This window comes from Musca vetustissima, unplaced genomic scaffold, assembly GCF_032173495.1.
Source record: "Musca vetustissima isolate MV318-11 ecotype Yass unplaced genomic scaffold, APGP_CSIRO_Mvet_v1 utg134477, whole genome shotgun sequence".
NCBI classification, from domain to species: domain Eukaryota; kingdom Metazoa; phylum Arthropoda; class Insecta; order Diptera; family Muscidae; genus Musca; species Musca vetustissima.
The window spans coordinates 37,180-53,827 of NW_026885168.1; the positions used below are offsets into that span (position 1 = coordinate 37,180).

At 37.0% G+C, this 16,648-nt stretch overlaps 1 protein-coding gene across 1 annotated transcript; it reads left to right on the forward strand.

The window, feature by feature from the left end:
• Positions 1 to 488: 488 nt before the first annotated feature.
• Positions 489 to 16,418, forward strand: LOC133332312 (dopamine receptor 2-like). Its single transcript, XM_061540713.1, has 3 exons — positions 489 to 2,194; positions 10,343 to 10,424; positions 16,329 to 16,418. The coding sequence occupies exons 1-3, from the start codon at positions 489 to 491 to the stop codon at positions 16,416 to 16,418; spliced, it is 1,878 nt and encodes a 625-aa protein (XP_061396697.1).
• The last annotated feature ends 230 nt before the right edge of the window (positions 16,419 to 16,648 follow it).

The window sequence follows — 16,648 nt, forward strand, 5'->3', positions numbered from 1 at the left end:
GTATGGATAATAATGCAGCAATGGGAATCAAAAAGTTATGATAGGAAGAAGAAGAGAAGCGAAAAGTAATGCATCAAAGTAACTATGGCAAGAAGAGATTTGTGAAAGTTTAGAATCGAAAATATTTTATGGTTTAAGGTTGGGTTCCAATAGGATGGGGAAATATTTAATCCTTCAGAAATAAAAAAAGAAAAAAAAAAGAAAAAAAACAAAAAAACGCTTATTTTTGATTTTTAATTTTTTTGTCTCATTTCAGATTATACCTATAAACATGAAACCAACAACAATGCATCCAGCCAGACTTCCGAATTTGCATCCAATTGGCTATACAAATAATAGCCTGCATTAAAATTTACTGAGAAAAATTCCACAACCAATCAGAGGCAACAACGACCGAACAAGTCGACACAGACACATAGCAAACCCCGAGATCAAGAGTGAGAACCACGAAAACAAAATTTCGTCTTTTACATAAATGACAAATGATAATGAATAATGCAATCGGTAACATTGGAAACGTTACAACAACACACTACAACAGCATCGCCAGTGCCGTCAACAGTTCCGTACCCTATTGGGAATATGCCGCCCTGTTACAACCATTGGCCGCGTCCATACCGAGAGCCTTTAACACAATGGAACAGGCACACACTTCCGAGCACAAATCGGACGCTGGCACAAAACACGAACAACAACAACCGCACATGTCTGCACAATATTACCCCTCATCCGGAGCAGCAGCAGCAGCAACATTATCCCATACACCCGCCTTTACACGAAATGACAATCACAACAACACCGCCGCAATCGGTTCTTCTGCGCCAATTACCCCATCACCCCCCTTCTACTCCAGCTACAATATTTCCGATGACCTGTTCTACTATTTCAATGGCTTCGTGGAACACGGCGACGCCATCTCATCAACCATATCAAGCACCGCACCAACCATCACGGCGGAATCATTCGCCACAACACCTGCGGATCCCTTCAACAGCACCAGCATACCTCAAGAACCGGATTTGTCGGAATTTCTCACATCTCTATCCAATGATCGTGTCAGCCTGCTATCGTTTCTCTTCCTCTTCTCCTTCGCCACTGTCTTTGGCAACTCACTGGTCATACTGGCCGTCATAAGAGAGCGTTACCTGCACACGGCCACCAATTATTTTATCACCAGTCTGGCGGTGGCTGACTGTTTGGTCGGTTTGGTTGTGATGCCTTTTTCGGCACTGTACGAGGTCCTGGAGAATACGTGGTTCTTCGGTACCGATTGGTGTGATATCTGGAGGTCACTCGATGTGCTCTTCAGCACGGCTTCCATTCTCAATCTATGTGTCATATCACTGGACCGCTACTGGGCCATAACAGATCCGTTTTCATATCCCATGCGTATGACTGTGAAGCGGGCCGCATCGCTAATCTGTGCGGTATGGGTGTGCTCCAGTGCCATCAGTTTTCCGGCTATACTGTGGTGGCGGGCAGCCCGTGATGGTGAGATGCCAGCCTACAAGTGTACCTTTACGGAACACTTGGGCTATTTGGTGTTCTCCTCGACTATCTCATTTTACCTGCCGCTCCTCGTGATGGTATTTACATATTGCCGCATTTATCGAGCGGCAGTGATACAGACGCGTTCACTGAAGATCGGCACGAAACAGGTGCTAATGGCCTCCGGTGAATTGCAGTTGACGTTGCGTATACATCGCGGCGGTACCACACGAGAACCATCCACCAGCTCTCACCATCAGGCGCTGCACGGTTCACTGGGCGGCGGTCCCAGTGGTGGCTCTCAACATCATCCGCATGTCCATCATCATCATCGCACATCGCATCATAATCACAGTAATGCGGGCACCACCACATCTACGCCGGAAGAGCCAGATGATGAACCGCTATCGGCATTGCACAACAATGGTTTGGCTCGGCATCGCCATATGGGCGGAAAGAATTTCTCATGGTCAAGGAAATTGGCCAAATTCGCCAAGGAGAAAAAAGCGGCGAAAACGTTGGGAATAGTAATGGGTGTCTTCATCGTTTGTTGGCTGCCATTTTTCGTAGTAAATCTATTATCGGGATTTTGCATGGAATGCATAGAACACGAGGAGACTGTATCGGCCGTGGTAACATGGTTGGGTTGGTTTAATTCTGGCATGAATCCGGTTATTTATGCGTGTTGGAGTCGAGATTTTCGGAGGTGAGTAGAATCAAATTTTATTTGGAGTTTTTTTTAATTCAAATCTTCTGGCACCCGTTATGGAATTTTAATGTGGATTCCTTTGAAAGGGCACATTAAACGTTCTCGAGAAGACTTTTATGATTATTTTATACAAATATACTCTTCTAGTCTATCACTTCGATTTCAAATCTTCAGGAACATATTTACCATCCTCGAAATGACTTTTTGGTCTTTTATGAGGGCGTTTCTGCTTTTCTGGTTCCTCTAGTCTTCCAGAAGAATTTCGGGTTTCGATCTATAAAAGTATATTTGGTATTCTATATGGCGAACTTTGGACTTCTATACAAGAAGATCTTTTTTCCGGTCTCTCTTTCTATACGACCATCAAGTCTTCTATAGGAGAATCTTCTTCTTTTCTTGACGAAAACGCTCTGGTTCTGGTTCTGTAATAGAAGACTTCCTTTCCAAACTCCTCTATTCAGAACATTTGTTTTTCTATAATGCATTCAGGTATTCCTTCTGCTCTTTCATAAGAATACATCCTGACATCCTTAAAAATAACATATTTGAGTATTGCATACGAAGACCATCCCATAGAAGACCAGCATATCCTAGATCTACCATGAGATATAAGACCTTCTGGCATTCTATAAGGGGTCATTCCGGACATCAACAAGAAGTCATCCTAGACCTGTACAAAAATCCCTCGGATGACTTCTTATAGAACTCTAGGGAGATTTATTTTATATTCTTCAATTAGATGACTTTCCAATGATCTATAGGAGAAGCTTCTGGTCTTCTATAAGAAGACCTTGTGACCTTCAAGTCAAAAACTTTCTGTCCTTCTATGAGAAGTAATCCTAGAAGTATAGTCTCAGAGGATTTCTTTAATATTCTTCAAAAAGATTACCTTATGGTCCTCTATAAGAGGAGCTACTAGTCTTGTTACGAAGACCTTGTGACCTTCAATTAGATGACCTTCTGTCCTTCTTATATGAGAAGACTTTGTGGCCTTCTATGGGAAGATCTTCTAGCCTTCTATGGGTAGACCTTTTAGCCTACTACGAGAAAACCTTCAGGCCATCTATAAGAAGTCTTTCAGGTGTTCAAAGAGAAGTCCATCTGGACTTCTATGAGAAGTCCTATTAGGCTTCTATGAGAAGTCCTATTAGGCTTCTATGAGAAATACCTCCGGATTCTACAAGAAGACATTCATATATTATATGAGAAGTGTTCCAGGCCTTTTAAAGAAGACCTTCAGGTTTTCGACAAGAAGTCTTTTTGGTCTTCAATATGATGACGTTCTGTTCTTCTGACCTAAAGATGAATTTCTGACCTTCTATGAGAATAATTTTTGACCTTCTATGAGGAGACCGTCTAGCCTTCTATGAGAATAATGTATTTCATTCTATGAGAAGACTTTCTAGAGTTCTATAAGAACAATTTCAGGTCTTCTATAAGAAAACGGCCAGTCCTTCTGGTATTCTTTGAGAAGTCTTTGTGGACTTCAATGATAAGACGATCTAATCCTCTACACGAATACAATCCAGTCTTCCATTATCTTGAGAAGATCTTCTGGCCTACTATGAGGAGACCGTCTGGCCTACTATGAGAAGACCTTTAATGCTTCTATGTGAAATCTTTCTGTATTCTATGAGAAGACTTCCCGGTCTTTTATAAGAAGGCCTTCAGGGCTACGACAAGAAGACTTTCTGGTCTTTTACAAGAAGGCCTTCGTGGTTTCGACAAGAAAACTTTCTGGTCTTCTACAAGATGATGTTCTGATCTTCTATAAAAAGACCTTCTTTGAAGACCATCTAACCTTCTATGAGAAGAACTTCAGGTTTTGTATGAGGAGAATGTCTAGTCTCCTGTGAGAAAGCCTTCAGGTGTTTTATTGGAAGAAATTTTGTCTTCTAAGATAAGTACTTCTGGTGTCCTATGAGAAGTCCTTCTCTGAGTCATCCTTGTGGACATCTATGTGTTTTCTATGAGAAGACGTAATGGCAAAGACCCATTTATCTTCTACGTGAAGATGAACTGGTCTTCAATGAGAAGTCCTTCTAGTATCCCAATTTGTTTCGTTGTGATTATACGTCTTATGTCTGATGTGCCCTCAATTAACTTCTCTCACCAGTCTATATCGATATTAGCCACCGCTGAAACTAAGATGATGTTATTATCCTAGGATTTAAGTCCATGACCGACAATGTGCAAGTCCGACGATGGCATAAAGGTGCCCTGCAACAACTGTGTATGTGATTTTTTTAGCTTTCTATATCTTTTTTTATCACTCTATACCAGTGATATAACATTTCGTAAATATCACATCCCTTGCCCTTGTTGACCATCAATCATTGTATAACATTGACTTCATATGTTCTCCTGCAGCTGACATTCAATCACATTCAAAATATGTTTGATTAAATTAAATGAAATCTGGCATACATCTGTATTCAATTTTGTCATAACATTTCCATTTACTCAATCATATTATATTTAATAAACTGAAAATACAGGGAGAATAAAGTAATTTCATTTTTCTGCAATGATATTTTTTATAGCCATTGGCAAAGGCGAACATAGCTTGCTATTTAACTTGCCACGATTTCCCTTTCAAAGCACATGCCCCCACACAGTTCCATTTTGAAAAACCATAATCATAATGTTACAATTAGCTTGCACAGCCACATCAAAACGTTTAAATGTTATTGCAGAGCAGGAAATGTGGTCAACACTTGTGTTTCCTCCCCTATATGCTTGCATATTTTTGGTCCGTGTGGCAATTTTTTCCTACATTATATATCGTAGTCCATCCCTCCCCTTAGCAAGTGCTGTATAAAATAATTGGCATAAAATGGTCCTTGCTGCCACAATTTGTTGTGGGTTGAAAAAATTAAGATGGCTCGGATAGAGGGGGCGCAGTTGCAAACATTAAAATTCGAATACCCCCCAAAGCAAAGCATTCCATTAGACAACACATTTCAAAATTATGCAAATATGCCAAACCAAAGAGAGGTTGTTGGTTGATAGTCCCCCAGCAATACTTCTTCTCCAGCAAACGAAACAAATGAGCTAGACACCAACGATGTTGCGTAAAAGAACATTTCCAACCACAGCATCAGTCTGATGGCAACAATATTTTTTCATGACAGCGATTACCAAAAAACAAAACAGACCACTAAAACCATAAAACAGCTAACAAAAATGTGTGGGGCTCAAAAAGAGAGAAAACATTGCTGCCACATTGACAAATGATAAGAAATAATGAGAATGGAAATTTGTCAATAGAACATTTTTTTGCAAATTTCTTTCTTATAGCCCTGGATGGGAAAGTTTGTACTTTTAGATAATTTCGAAATTGATATTCCTTTGGTGAAAAGGTTGCAAATAACATAGAAATATAACACCACAGAAGTTGAAAGCATGACGAGAACTATCAATATAGATACATACGATACTCTTTTTTAGGCCCATCGTTATATTTTTATGTTCTACACGACATTCTGGTGCAGTATATTGGAGTACTTATGATTACATTTATAATCACTTTTTGAGACGATTATGATTTCTATAAAGATTTTGTAGGGTGTAGGACCAGAAAAATCGTCCAGCGTTTCATCGGAAAATGTATCCTTTAACATATGTGTTAACAAATCAGTTATAGTTTATAAGTACGTCTGTAATATTTCATTCCTTATTGGGCCCACATTAAGGACCTATCATAGGTATATACATCTCAATATTTTGTGAGGGACTGGATTGGTAATCGAAAGATATATAGGGACTTTGGTACACCATTCACATAAAATCGGACAAAACTATATATAGGAGATATATCAAAATTTTAACCGATTTTCACGAAACTTGGCAGACATCATTTTGGACCTAATTCAGAACTCTATGCCAAATTCCATGCAAATTAAAAGTTATATAGGGACTTTTGTGCCCCATAAACTTTAAATCGGACGAAACTATATACGAGAGCTACAGGGTTGCTCATAGTCGACGGACCCATCTGGCAACGCCATAACTTTTGACAGAGATGTCACATCGCTTAATGACATACCGCGTTTGAAGCGTCAGTCCAAGCAGATTTTTACCATGAACCAATACATGCCAAGCGAGCGCTTTGAAATAGTTTAAATTTACATTCAACAGAAGAAGTCAATTGTGAAAACATTAAAAAATGTGAGAAGTGCGCCTTCTGAGAACACCATTAAGCGTTTATACGAAAAATTTTCGACTGGTTAGGCTCTTTCTAATCCGAAGAGGTCATATAAAAGTCGATCAAGGCGATTGGCCGAGAAAACCGCTGCCGTACGAGCCAGTGTTGAGAGGTCCCCAAGAACATCCCAAAAACGCCGTTCTCAGCAGTTGGGCATGGCTCGGTCCACTTTACAACGGATTATTCGCATTGATTTGCATTTGTTCCCGTACAAAATTCAATTGACGCAAAGTATGTTGCCTGCGGACAAGCCTCGTCGATTGGAATGGGCCCAACGAGTCATCGAAATGGCCGAAGATGATGAGCAATTTTGGAACAAAATTATCATGTCCGATGAAGCCCATTTCACATTGAATGGAACCGTAAATAAGCAAAATTGCCGTTTTTACGCCACTGAAAATCCTCAGGAGATTCAAGAAGTGCCACTTCATGACGAAAAAGTCACAGTTTGGTGCGGCGTTAGTGCGAAAACGGTCATTGGGCCGTTTTTCTTCCAAAATGAAAATGGCCATGCTGTTACCATCAATCAGGAGCGTTATCGCGACATGATGACCAATTTTGTGATGCCAATTATTCGTCGAAAGCGTATGGGGCAGTTCTGGTTTCAACAAGACGGCGCTCCACCGCACTCAAGTCGCATAACAATCGATTTTCTGAAGAATTTGTTTCCGGGCCGTTTGATGTCGAAAAGTGGTGATTTGGACTGGCCACCGCGTTCGCCCGATTTGACGCCGCCTGACTTCTTCTTGTGGGGATATTTGAAGTCAAAGGTTTACGTTAACAAGCCAAGAGCTCAAGGACAACATTCGTGAAGAAATAGCCCCTATTCCAGCCGAAATATTGGCAAAAACGATGGAAAATGCAGCAAAAAGGGCACAATACGTCATCAACGCCAGAGGTGGCCATTTGAGAGATATCATATTCAAAAATTGATGTAAACAAATCTACTTGGAACAAATTAAATGATTAACATTGCCAACCGCCAAATTTTTATTTTTTCTTTGATTAAAAAAAAAAAAAAACATGGGTCCGTCGAATATGGGCAACCCTGTATATCTGAATCGATTTTCTTCAATTTCAATAGGGTTCGTCCTTGGGTCAAGTAAGTGAGCTGTGCCAAATTTCATCTAAATCGGGTCATAAATGCGACCTGTACTTTGTTTACAATTTAACATCTACAGACTGACAGACGGACGGAGGAACGGACATGCATAAATCGATTCAGAAAGTGATTCTATGCCTCTTACAAACATATGCACAAATACATAATATTTCAGTGTGTTGAAGGGTAAAAACATAATAAAAAACCGTGAATGGAGCAGTATAGTCGGAGCCGACCATATGATACCCTATACAAAGTCCACGAAAATCTAACTTTCTGTGGTTCTATATTCAGAGCTTGGGCAATATTTCGCGATATTTGCACCCTCTTGACCGACTAGATGTCAAAAAATATTTCTAATATTCAGTAGACGGTGGCTGTAGGGGAGACTGGGGCACCTTCGGCATCGGGGCACCTTCGGCAATCGCGTTTTCGATATGAAGCTCTCACCGTACATCACTAGTTTCGATACATAGGTATCGAATATCGAAATAAATAACTGACACAAAGTTTGGAATTTCTAGCTAATAAGCTTATTTAGATACATAGGTTTTTGTATTTTTATAGATGTTTCTGTAATATTTCAATTCCATTTCGTAAGTATTTCGTGTATAAAATTTTTTAAATTTTTAAGACAATATTATTAAAAAATGGTTAACTACGATGTGTATTATTAAAGAAATATTTAAAAATATAATGTTTTTACAAAACTGATTGAAAAAAATGAAAAAAAAACTATATAAAGTACATTCGGGGTACATTCGGCATTTTAAAGTGGGGCACATTCGGCCATATACAGATTGTGCAATATTATTTCCTTAAAATGTTTTTGAGTTTGTCTTTAAAACTAATCCTTAAATATGGTTCAAAATTGCATATATAAGATCAAACGTGCTTATATTGACGAAAATGCGATAGAAAACCCCTATTTCTGATGGTGTGTGCGACATTGAGATGTAAACGTCCGCCTCTAGAAAATAAAGCCCTATAATTCAAACATTGTGTGGCGTATTAAAACCGAAGGTGCCCCAGTCTCCCCTACTTGTCCAGATTACCTTTACCGTGGGTTATGTTGTGATGTTGGGCTTTTAATTGTAGCCTACAGATCGACTCGAAAAAAACACAAAAAATTAAGTTTTCGGTCCACTTCATCCAAAAATTATAATCTGATCATCACCGAAAATTATAGGCGTTGTCTTCGACCATAACTGGAACCTCATGGAAAATTTCAAAGCGATCAGAGTTATATTTTCGCCCTGTAGTGTGGTAATGGGTTGCTATTTATGTGTAACTCCCACATCCGAGTACATACGACAATATAATTGGTATCAATTTAAATGACAACCACTCCTCTTGGATATTATATTAACTTCTCGGTCCAAATCCTTCCGGACCGGACTACACCATAGAATAGAAATTTTGTAATTTTTTACACAACAATCAGGGTCCATTTAAACCGCTAAATAATGACCGATCTTTATGAAAACAGGCAAGCTTATTCTTTGGCCCAATCCCCTTCTCCATGATTTTTGGGCCATAATTGCGGCCTCTGGAGCGACCAGAAAAACCGACAAAAACTAAGTATTTGGTCCATTTCATCCCCTAAATATTAACCTATCTGTATCATAAACAATAGGGGCCTTCATTGGCCAGAACCAATCCTACATGCACAATTTCGTGAAGATTGGTCCATAAATTTGGCCTGTATCGTGTTTACAAATTATAATGGACAGACGGACGGACACACATGTCTAGATCGACTCAGCTAGTCGAGATATGACGATCGGTGGTCTAGGACCATAATTTCGCGGCGTTACAAACGCGGCGTGAGGCTGCACAAAGCTATAACACCATGACAATATAGTTGTGTAGGGTATAAATACATATATATATATATATATATATATATGTATAACCTATTGCCTGCATACGTGAAATAATTTGACCTTACTAGCAATGGATCAAAACGTAAGGCCATTCTTTGGTACTGTACCTAAATCATCAATTGTCGGTTCGTAGTCGTTCAAATCAAAAGTTGTATCTCATTAACACTAGAAAGCCGAAGGCAGTCATTTTGACCGCTTTCCAATTTCAAGTAAAAAAGCAACTGTGCATTTAATGACACTTTTTTTTAAAATTTGGTGACTTTTTGTATCTCATAGAATTACGTTTATTATAAACAAATCACCAAATTTAAAATAAAAGTGTCATTAAATGTACAGTTGCTTTTGTACTTGAAATTGGAAAGCGGTCAAAATGACCGCCTTCGGCTTTCTAGTGTTAAAATAGAATTTATGTTCGAATTATCATAAGTTTTAAACTGAGACGATTAATAAATTACACACATTCAACTTTTAATTTCTTAGAAAAGTTTATTTAACAATGAATTATTACGAGGCTACATAAATCATGACAACAAGACTAACCTTCGCCTTCCCTTCTGGTAATAATGCTGACCAGCCAACAAACAAAAAAAAACGAACGGCACGTGTTTTCATAATATATCGTTCGTCCGTTCATGCTTGTGGACACCAGGAAATGATATATTAACATATTTGTCCTTGAGCATAAACTAAATTATATTTCTCCTTGACCAAAGTAAAACCCATAAAGAAAATAAAAACTGATTTTCTTTTGCCATGCCTTATCCTTGCTCAGCAAGCACTTGATTTCCACTTGAGTGGATACAAACATACATCGTGGGCAAACAAACACATCAGTTACTGTTAACTGCCACAACAAGAAGAAGAAATAAATTATGAGAAATGATTTCTAATTTTCCTTAACTTACACACACATGCCTACATATAATTTTCTTCCTCTTCTTTAATTGCAGAGCTTTTGTACGAATCCTGTGCGTTTGCTGTCCCAGAAAAATCCGAAGAAAATACCAGCCGACTATGCGTTCAAAGTCACAGGTAAGTGAAAACATTTTAATAACAATTTCATGTTGCTTTCACTTTTATTATTCGGTGTTACCACCAGGAAAATAACGTGGATGCTGCATACTGGCGTTTTTTTTTTTCTTTCTATGTGTCTTACCTCAAATGTTATCCTTCCAAATAATGATAATCGTAATGATGATGCTGCTGCTGCTTCGTTGTGGCTTCATTTCTTGTCCGTCCTGTTATATTTCACTTATTCATGTTCTTAGTTTTTAATGTTAATGGTTTTATTACTGCTTTCGGCCGATGTGATGGGGGAAAGCGACTTAGGGAAAGCTAAACTTGACCTTATTGTGTGTCTATGACCTGACCCCACTAACACATTTTAATTAATAAATCTTTATCTGCCTGTATAATTTATTTACCTTATTTTGTTTCTTTTCTGTTGCTGTAAATATTTACCTGTTTTAGTACCAGTTTATAAATTATGAGCACATTTTTTGTCGGACCCAATTCAATTTCCGTTTCCTTCCTTTAATTTTTATGGTATAATCTTTTTTTTGGTAATTTTTTATCCCCTTTACTATAGGGAGGAATGCATATTAAATTTGTTGTTACGTCTGCAACACTTGGAAGCTGTAATAGACGCACATTTGTTAAAAAAAATTTGTTCTCAACATATAAAAGGCGCGGATTTTTTATGAATATTTTTTCCGGCCCTATATAAGGCATGGATTTATTGAAGAATATTTTTTCCGAGCCTACACAAGACGTGGATTTATTGACGTATATTTTTTCCGAGTCTACACAAGGCGTGGATTTATTTACGAATCTTTTTTCCGAACCCACGCAAGGCGTGGATTTATTGACGAATATTTTTTCCGAGCCTACACAAGGCGTGGATTTATTGAGGAATATTTTCTCCGAGTCTACTCAAGGCGTGGATTTATTGACGAATATTTTTTCCGAGCCTACACAAGGCGTGGATTTATTGACGAATATTTTTTCCGAGTCTACTCAAGGCGTGGATTTATTGACGAATATTTTTTCCGAGCATAGTCTATCCTTCTTCGATTTGCACGAAATTTGGCATAGCATTCTGAATTAAGCCTAGATCGATGTGTGTTAAATTTCGTGAAAATCGGTTCAGATTTAGATATATGTCCCATATATATTTTCGTCCGATTTTAGGTAAATGGTGCACCAAAGTCCCAATATATCCTTCGATTTGCACGAAATTTGGCATAGCGTAATGAATTGAGTATATAATAATGTGTGGTAAGTTTCATGAAAATCTGTTCAGATTTAGATATAGCTCCCATATATTTTCGTCTGATTTTATGTAAATGGTGCACCAAAGACCCTATATATTCTTCGATTTGCACGAAATTCGGTGTAACATACTGAATTAGGTCTATAAAGATGTGTCTTCAATTTCGTGAACATCGGTTCAGATTTGGATATAGCTCCCATTTACATTTTCGTCCGATTTAAGGTAAATGGTGCACCAAAGTCCCTATATATCCTTCGATTTGCACGAAATTTGGCATAGCGTAATGAATTGACTCTAGAATGGTGTGTGGTAAGTTTCGTGAAAATCGGTTCAGATTTAGATATAGCTCCCATATATATTTTCGTCCGATTTTATGTAAATGGTGCACCAAAGACCCTATATATTCTTCGATTTGCACGAAATTTAGCATAGCGTACTCAATTAAGTCTAGAATGACCTGTGCTAAGCTTCGTTAAAATCGGTTCATAGCTCCCTATATATATATAGCTCCCATATGTAGTTTCACCCGATTTTAGGTAAATGGCCAAAGGCCAAAGTCCCTGAAAATCTTTTGACTTGCACGATTTTTTGGCATAGCGTACTAAATTAAGTCTAGAATAATGTGTGCAGAGTTTCGTGAAAATCGGTTCAGATTTAGATATAGCTCCCATATATATTCAATCAATGGGCGTTTGATTGAGATTAAATTATAATTAGTGCAGCATACCGAATAGCGTGTGTCAAGTTTGCTTTAAATCGATTTACAAAATTTAGCATAGGTTGCAGAATGATATGTGTAGATATAGATAAAGATCACATATTTAGTTTCGTTCAATTTCATGTCGATGTTCCTTCGAAAAGGCGACGACTTTTAGGATACATATGTAGAATATACCCAAAGTGGTGAAGGGTATCGTAGAGTCGGCCCAGTCCGACTTTACAACTTTCCTTACTGGCTAAAACTGATTTTTGGGTTAAGCTGTAATTTTGGTTGTCTGGCTCTCTCTCAGCCTTTCTTAGTTTTAATTAAATTTACATTTGCTGTATCTGATTAATGAGTTTTTTTGCTCCAATGCCTAAGTTTTGTTTTTTTTTTTTCTTACTTTTTCACTTTCCTCCTTTCTCATTTTCTATGTTTTCGTATTTTTTTGCACAATTTTATTTTAAAGGACTTTTTGAAATGAATATCTCCCCATTTGTTGTTGTTGGTTTTTTGTTTATTTTCTTGGTCAATTTAAAGGTTAAAATCATTGAAAGTGGCATTGTCTTTCCCCACAAAATATTCGTTCGTTGTTGCACTGAAGTATTCAACTTTGTTGAGTGTTTTTGTTGTTTTCTTTGTACTCTCCTCGTCGTCGTAATTCATTTATAAATGTTTTGTTTTTCTTGCTGTTTTTTTATTCCTTCACCTTCGTTGTCCCTTCCATTCTGTTAAAAAATTCGAAAATTCCAATTTAACTTTTGGTCATTTTAAGAGGTTTCGTTATCGCTTAAGTAGAAAACAATTGAAAACGCTTCTTACCTTCGTTGTTAAACAAATAAATCTTCATAATTTTGTTGTAACAACTTTCTTGAGAAAATAATGCAAATGAAAATAATAGAAATAATAATTTAAATGAAGTACTTTTATGTTAAACAAGGACTCTGTAGTTGTTGTTTGAAGGGAAACTTGAAGGTGGTGTAAAGAGAACAATAAATTGAAATTACATAAAACCGATTTTATGATTTTCTTGTTTGTAAATAGTAAACTAAATTGAGTTCAAAGATAGACTAAAATCGGTCCGTTAGGTTAGATACTTCTTCAGATAGACTTACAATTTAAAAAAAGAAAATTGATAAATCCATTTTAGTCCATTTTTTGGACAATATAAAATTTGAATAAATTTGTAGCAATAAACAAACAATCAAACAAAAAAAAAAAAAAACAAAATTTTTCCGGGCCTATGGATTTATTGACGAATATTTTTCCGGCCATATTTATGGCGCGGATTTATTGACGAATATTTTTCCGGCCGTATTTCAGGCTTGGATTTATTGACGAATATTTTTCCGGCCACATTTAAGTCGTGGATTTATTTATGAATATTTTTACTAGCCTACAAAGATGACGTCCCCATCGTCCACCCGTCTGTCTGCCTGCCCTGCTGGTGCGCACCATAACTTTCGGAGGGAGCAACCGATTTCGTCTAAACTTTTCATATCGTAATATTTTTTCCAAACTTAGTTTAAGTTTAAGGATGGGGAATATCGGTCCACTATTTCTGTTACCTTACCACAAAATGGTAAAAATAATTGTATAAAAAAATAATTGTATAATATCATGTGAACGGACTATTCGATTTGAATCAACATTTGCAAGACCTTCTACCCTTACCAAACCTACACCAGGTCCGAAGCCTAGATCTAATCCGATCTAGGTACCTACCTCACAAATGGCCAATATTTTATCAATTTAATTTGAAGCGAATTGAAAAGCCGATGTGATCAACTTTAAACCCGAAACATCTTTGATAAAAACATATATGTTATATAAAGTTAATAACATTATTAACGGCCAATTAACCCATCCCGAACGTAAAATGAAATGTTCACCGAACTCGCCTCTCAATAAGTCAATTGTTACCACAGGTCAAGCAAGTCAAGGTACCTCACCATAGTCAGTTACATTACGACTCGAAGAGTCCGATGACGATATTTGCACCCTCTTGGCTAAGTATAGGTCAGCACATCCTTTTCCTTACCCTGGCTTCATTTCCTAATTATGTTTACCCGGAGTGAAAATTTACCCATGCAATTTGATGGGTAATTAAAAGGTGGATCTATGACCAATATTTCGCGGCGTTACAAACATTAGGGGACACACAAAACTATAAGAATCTTACAACATAGTTGTGTAGGGTATAAAAATATGCTTTTGTCCAAATATCGGTTTCCGATCTCAAATTCATTTGAACCATATCCTTTCTAAGCAATTTTAAGTCGATTTAATACTTTCCCTACATCTGTGGGACTGACTGGTGGAAACAATAATGCTCATAGGGAGTAGTCGATGTGGTTGAAATTCAATATTTCGAAGATAAAAAATTATGTCGAAAATTTTAAGAAATGCAGAATATGACTCCACACTTTCTGAGTCATAATTTTGAAAATTTTGTAACACACATATTAAAGGGAGTATTCACATATTTTTAACAAACTTACATCAGTTTCGATGTAACTCCCCATCATGGATTCTCGATACCAATGATACCGGATTTGCCGAGATAAAACCGCTCGCGGTTTTCATCTTTTTTAATGATCTGCAGATTACAGGGGGAATGAATAGGAAGTTTATAATTGTTTATTGTGTTTGAACTTTGCTCCAGTTATCATTGTTATATAGTGTCTCTCTGATGGCTGCTATCCGTTTATTCTCAGTGATATTGTCTCTGTATGAAAATGTCTGTTGGGGCGATGTGTGACTTCTTGAAATAGGGTTTCAAATGGAACGTTCAAAAAATATTCTAAATTACGAATAAAATAAAAATCTCAAATCCATAACATCCTAAACTCGTCTTGAGCACGTTTAATTGTTCTATTTTCTATATAAATATATAATGTAAATCACAAATATTTTGAGTTTTTAAGATATTGAAACATATAATACGCATTTTCTTCTTAACAGTAGTTAACAATTATATTTCCGAGTCAAAACTTTTTAAATGTTTGTCCCCTGGCAGTTATGTCCTTAAATCTGTTTTTATATCAAAAATTTCTTAAATGTCTATGTCTGCAAATTACAATAACCTTTGCCACCACCCTCGATTGTTTAGAAATAATTATTACTTGCGGGATTTATATTTATTATGTCAATGATCTTAAAACAACTAATTTATATCTTTCTCTTAAAATCCCCTTAACATTTTTCCCGAGTCAATTCTCTCCTTCTTTTACCAACCAGTATTAAATGATTTTTTTTATATATTGAAAAGCCTTTTAAATATTAAAATATTAAACCAAGTCTACAAATTACAGCAATCTTTGATCGACGAAATTGTGATAAATATCTTAGAACAAATAACAATAGTCCACAGTTATATTTCCATTTAAAAAAAAACCATTAGTATTCGTCCAAATCAAATTCTCTTATCCTGTTATTAAGAATCCTTAACTGCCTATCTTACATTCAGAATTCTCTTAAATGTTCAGCAAGTCTGCAAATCACAACACTCTTGACAATATTAATGTTTTATGACAGAATTGTGGTAAATTTTTTAAAGATTTTATACTTCCAAGCTCTATTTCCTAATATATTTTTCCGAACCGAATTCTCTCCTCCTGTTACTAACAATCCTTTTGTGTCATTTTTGTATTTAGAATTCTCTTAAATGTTCACCGAATCTACAAATCACAGCAATTTTTATGTCTCACCCACCACCCACGTTTTGTCCTTTCAAATTAATTGTCTCTGTAACCTCTTCGTGTCTTTTGTCCATTGTCTTCTAACTTCTACAAACAAACAAAAATATTTACACCATCTGGGTGTTGTTCATTGTTGTTCAACCCCACATTGTGACTGCTGTAATCTCCATGAGTGTTCTTTTTTTTTATATGTCGGTGTGATATTTACTTACGATTTTTTGACGAGTTTTTTGATCCTTAACAAAAAATATAATACTTTGCAGAGATTCGCCACGAGACGCTGTTACTCCACATGTTCGCTGCATGGCATCCAACATGTGCGCCATAATTCCTGTGAGCAGACATATATTTAGTAGTAGTGGTGGTGGCGGAGAAGGTGGCGACGACGGTGCGGGCGATATCCCAACAAACGGCCAACAAGACAATGTTGAAACTGATGATAATGATGATGACGACGACGGTGATGTCGCTGCGGATGACGATAATAAACCGCCTCGACTAGTAACGCAGCAATGATGACAATATCCTGCCATTCAAAAGGATGTTTACAACCATTGTCTCGAGATACATATCAAACGAACAC